Source organism: Nicotiana tomentosiformis, chromosome 2 (genome assembly GCF_000390325.3).
Source record: "Nicotiana tomentosiformis chromosome 2, ASM39032v3, whole genome shotgun sequence".
Classification (NCBI taxonomy): Eukaryota; Viridiplantae; Streptophyta; class Magnoliopsida; order Solanales; family Solanaceae; genus Nicotiana; species Nicotiana tomentosiformis.
The window spans coordinates 144051302-144056946 of NC_090813.1; the positions used below are offsets into that span (position 1 = coordinate 144051302).

Consider the following 5645-nt stretch of genomic DNA (forward strand, 5'->3'; position numbering starts at 1 on the left):
ACCCAACAGTCTGATGTCTACGTATTTGGGGCAGTGTTGTTAGATGTTGTTTGTGGGCAGCGACTTGGAACCAAGATTACTGGCTTTCAGACTAAATTTGGTACTTGCATTGCGATGGGCGTATCCTATAATTTCGTGTATGACAAGTGCGTTTAAGTTAATTTTATCAGCTTTTAAGTTAATTCAAAACCCTCAATGTTTTTGAAGAAGCAGAGCGACTTCTGCTCCTGGGGTTGGTTTTTTCACACCCAAGAGCTAGATAAATCAATCTAAAAAGTAGACCATTCCGTAGGATAAAGTGTAGAACATGGAAATCCCACAAGATTTCCTTCATTATTCTTTATCCAAAGAAAAAGAATATTTCCCTGTTTATTTTCTTTATTCCTTTTTCATGTTCATCAATATGAAGGAAATATCACATGAACTAGACAAAGTGATATCTACAAGTTGGTATGGAAGTGATCAAGAGCTTCACCATTGAAATTTCTTGTTGACTGCCTAAGCTTTGTGAGATCATCTTGCATGAAAGGTACGTAGAGACGAGGATTTTCATCATCCACAAGTTCAGATGGGGGTTCCACAGTTGTATCCTCATGTCCCCGAATGAATGAAACAATTGACACCCTTGTTTTTCCTTCTTTGCATATCACTCTATGCTTAACATTGTTAAATCTTCCGTTGCTCCATGCCTTCACATAGCAACAAAACAAAAACAAAAGCATAGTATATGATCATTTTATTCTATATACCATAAATGATGTAGTGCCTCATTTAGCAACCGGGGACAAATTCAACAATTGTTTCGCGTGTTCGACAAAACTCATTATTTTGGGAGTCGAGCCCCATATATATGTACAAAAACGTCCAAGTAGTCAGATGTATATTTTAAAACTCACTCACTCAACTCAAAACTCATAACGTCTAAATCTCAGATCTACCGCCACTATAATTAACAATTGATACCTACCCAAGTTAGTCTGAGATATGATCCTTAGACCAAGTCAAAGCTTAAGAAAACTATTAGAAAAAATACTAATCTTAATGAAAAAAAAGAAAGTATATACTACTAAGATTTTTTGGTGCATAGCAAAAGTACCGTCGAAACTATGGCTAGGCTATATCAGCATTATTTGATAATATATACAAAAAATGTCTTTTTAAAAAAATAAAATTAAAAAGGCAAGATTGTATAAACAGAGGAAGTACTTACTTTGGTTACATATTGACAAGGAGGGAGTTTGGCCAGGGTTCAACAGCTACAAAATGGCCAGATTTATTCATGACTTGAAGACCACCGACGTTTTCATCATCTTGTAGTATAGTAAGAAAATATGTGTGTGTGTGAATGAACCCCGGTGGAACATATGGTTTCTGGTGTGAAGCTGAACTTGTTAAACCTAAACTGGCATGGCCATCCCTCAAAAGACACATTCTTTAAACCCAACCCTTCACATATTTTGTGCGCCATGTCCATCAATAGTTCATGAATAGCAGCAGCATACTTCATAATTGTCTCTCTGTTTACAGTTATAATCAAACAATGTTGAGCGTTGTCTTAGAGGAACAATATTTTGGAATTTGGTGCAGTATGAGACGTATGTAGGTAGATTGATATATTTTGCAAACTCAGTTTTTGATACGGTCTTCTAGTTTTGAATGAGTAGTGAAACTACTCTAGTAGACAGCATAACATTTACTATAAAGTTTACACTAGTATATATATATATAAACACAAAATTGAACCAAAATCTTTCAGAATGTCCTATTCTGATTGACATTAGTCAGATGTTTAACATAAAAAAGAAACACAGAAGCAGTAAAACGATTAATTGAATAGTCAGTAGATAAAATTATTTCTAGAAAAATTAGTTATATGAGATTCTTCTTTATTGTCTTGGACACTAAATATGCCACGGTAGGTGGGTCAAAGTACTAGTTAACTTATCATATTAAGCTCGAAAAAACATTCAATTAAGTTGCATCTAAGTTTAGAATCAAAGGAAGCAAACATTTGGGGGGTATCTAACTTATAACAGAAAGCATCAATCAATAATCAGTATAATCTAGCGATTTATGAATGAAGAGTTATAATTTATTACTAGTAAATAGTAAGTCAACTTAACAAGATGGTGCATATTAATACAGTTAGTGCATAGATCTTTTAATCAACGGAAAAAGTCCAAATATGCCTTTGTACTATATGAAATTGAGCACATTTGTCCTTCGTTAATACTTTAGCTCAAATATGCCCTTACCGTCACATAGCTGGTCCATATATGCCCTTAGAGTTACACAGTTGGCCCATATATGCCTTTTCGAAACGGAATCCACCCAAACTAATTAGCTGTTTCGTTAATTGTATTAAAGTGTATTACAAACACTATTTCCTTTTTATTAATACTTTTTTTCTTTACCTTTCTCTTTTCTTTTCTTTTTTTTTTTCCTTTTTCTTTCTCCCTTATCCGATTTCCTCCATTACTGATGTCTTCTTCATTTTCGTCACCAATTTCACTTGACAAAACTCATGAATTTTAATTACTAAGAAAATTCTCCCATATCTTGAGCGCATGAACGGGAACAGAAAGCATGAATATATCTTGAGCGCAAGTCATATCATAGAGAATCAACGCTTAATTCAACAATGAGATTCTGCGGAGATCTAGAAACCACAGAATTACCCTTGTTGCGTTTCTTGATTTCAGTGGGAATATCAAGCAATGATCTCACAACTCCCTTCATGTCAGCCATGAGTGAAGCTGGAAGAATCCTATGATGATTGTAAAGCCTAAAGCATCCCCATTCCTCACAGGCATTTATCAACTTAGATGACTGTTTTGGGAAGTCCTCAAAGTCTATCACTGGCAAACCAACATTTGCTGCATACTCCATTATCTTCTCTTTTAAGCAATTAGCTTATTTTGTTTGCTCGTTTCAACTTGGCTTCTTGCTTCTTGGTCTACAGTCTTTATATTGTGACCACTTTTTTGGACTTTTAAAAAAAAGGTAGTATTTCCGGTTGTTAGTGATTTTTCTTGGATCTAGGAGCTTTTCTAGTGAGGTTTGGCCTATGTTGAATTTTAAAAAATATTTTTTTAAAATTTTTTACGTGTAAAAGAAAGATCTCTTATGTGTAAAAATAAATCTCTCATGTATTAAAAAAAAAAAGAAGATGTGATTATAAAACTAAATACAAGTTTGTAACGAATCACAAAATCAATTGACCCATTTTCTAGTTGTTTGTGACTTTAATTTCTTGGATCTAAAATTTTTCTGACATGATGGGTGAGTTCCAAATTTGGAATAAGTTATTTTTATTTTAATTAGAAATATGAGGGATTTAATTATTATATTGAAGGAAGAGAAGGTGCAATTGCATCGCAATTAAATGCTCCAATTTGCATACTACACCAACCGGTCCACGATAAGTAATTTTTTTGAAGTTTTCATATATTAAAAAATTCACCTTTTAACATTAATTAACAATGAAATTAACCATATTAACCTTTACTATCTCTTCACATAAATACCCTAACACATACTCCATCCCAACACATACTCCAACATTATTTACTCCAAAGGCAATATAGAAAAAAAAATAATTAACTCATTCTTAAAATCTGAAAAAATCACTTATTTTGGATCACAAAAAAAACTAAAAAATTATTTATTATGGACCGAAAAGAGCATGTCATTATAAAAGTTGAAAGCCAAAACTAAACTAGTTTACCTTCTTTTATCTGTTAGTGGTGGCCATCTGTTTGGAATCAAATGCAGTTATCACGTAGCTTATTATATTATTAGTTTGGTTAAGTGCACAGGTTCAACCCTATCTGTTACTAATTAACTAAATTTAAAAAAATTGCTGTCACACTAGGACTCCAAGGAGATGGCACTTCAATTCCCTTGGCAATTAATGGCTTTCTCGAGTGATTAATGCTTCATTAATTTCCATAAACGGGTTATGGCCAATTGGCCATTCCATCAAATTTTTCAACAGCTCTAAGATATTCCCTCCTGCCAGGTGTCCATAATAAATAACTTTTTTGCCTTTAACACACCCTTTAAGAAAATACTAACTTCTAGAGTAAAAATGGTATTTTGGCTAAATTAATCTTAACTAAATTTTGCTTATTGTTAACTTGAAACATTATGATATATAAATAAGAGTAAATTTTTAAAAAATAAAATTAATTTCTTTTGATTATATAAAAAGATACTTATTTTGGATCAAAATAAAAAGGACAAAAGATCATTTATTATGGACCGAAATGAGTAATCTACATACATAGATATAACAATTCAAACTCTAAATACTAAATTAAATGAAACGTTATTACTTAGCAGTATTCCCTTCTATTTCAATTTGGCTAATGTTGGTTTTCTATTTACCTTTGATGACTTAGTTTCTACCTTCTTCCACTATGTGTATGACATTTTCTATTCTTTTTTTTATTTTATTTTGTAAGTATTCAAGACTAAGAACTTATTTTGTTTGCATCTAGTGACGGTCTAAATCAGGATTATTCAAATGTCAACCTATTAAGCATTTTTTTTTCCTTTCACAATTACTTATTAGCTCTTAATAGGTCTAAATCATTCAAATTTTATACATAATCTTAATATCATTAAGACGTTTATTTGATAATTCTTGTGAATGTATAACCTTTTACCACTACCTTTTTTTATTATCATCGCTAACCATCACCATCCCTACCATCACACATCAACAATCGCCAACTACCTCCAAAATCAGGGCACCTCCACAACCTGTCATCACCAACACCTCCACCGATTGTACTACCACCAAACAACCAACTATATCACTTCTACCATTACTACTACTCACAACCACCAGTCACCAAACCACCAGTTCCACAGGACAATTACCACCACCATCAACTACCTTAACGACTAGTCACCACCACTAGCCGTACATAGGGGTGACAAGGGGTGGGTCGGGTCGGATATAGGTGAGTTAAAAATATATAAGGTAAAAATGAATAAATTATCCGACCTGACCTATATTTAATACAGATAGCAAATGAGTTAACCGGCAGATAATATGAATATCCATATTATCCATGACTTTTTGAATATGATCACTTTTGGGAGAATTCCTAGTCTTCCAAACTTGAATAATCTCCAATTTGTGTCTTTACAAATGTAAAAGTTAAACCCATTGGTTATCCATCGGTTAAGTGGATAATGTGGATCTTATCTATAGTTGACCAATTTTTGAAAGTTCATTATCCAATTTATTTTTTAATGGATAACTATTTTTTTTATCTATTTTGCCACCACTATTGGTGACATTCTTATAAGTCATTCATGACATAGCAAAGCCACAATGACATTTTATATTTCAATACCACATAAGAGGTGGATGATTTGTATAGTACTCAATTTTTGCGTACACTGATATATGAAGGACCTGGTTCTTCTGCTTATTGTTTACACTACTGTTGCGAAATAAAGTAATGTAGAAAGTAAAGAATACAATATTTTTATGTGAAAAATACCCGACTCAAAAGGTGAAAAAATCACAACCAACTATCCTATAAGATTTTTCCAAATACTTCACTAAACTCTGAGCCAAAATACAGTTTACAAAACTCTTGTAAACCAAAAGATTAAACTCAAACCCT

The 5645-nt window shown here is 32.6% G+C and overlaps 1 protein-coding gene across 1 annotated transcript; it reads right to left on the bottom strand.

Annotated features, from left to right (window-relative positions):
• Nucleotides 1-440: 440 nt before the first annotated feature.
• On the bottom strand, nucleotides 441-2889 carry LOC138905778 (uncharacterized). The gene is made up of 2 exons (XM_070194297.1): nucleotides 2668-2889; nucleotides 441-689 (listed from the first exon to the last, which is right to left on the bottom strand). The coding sequence occupies exons 1-2, from the start codon at nucleotides 2887-2889 to the stop codon at nucleotides 441-443; spliced, it is 471 nt and encodes a 156-aa protein (XP_070050398.1).
• Nucleotides 2890-5645: the final 2756 nt, after the last annotated feature.

Coding starts and splice junctions, on each gene's coding strand:
- LOC138905778 (XM_070194297.1), bottom strand. CDS start 2,889: ATGGAGTATGCAGCAAATGTTGGTTTGCCAGTGATAGACTTTGAGGAC. Junction 690..2,667: donor GCAACAAGGGTAATTCTGTG/GTTTCTAGATCT, acceptor TGCTATGTGAAG/GCATGGAGCAACGGAAGATT.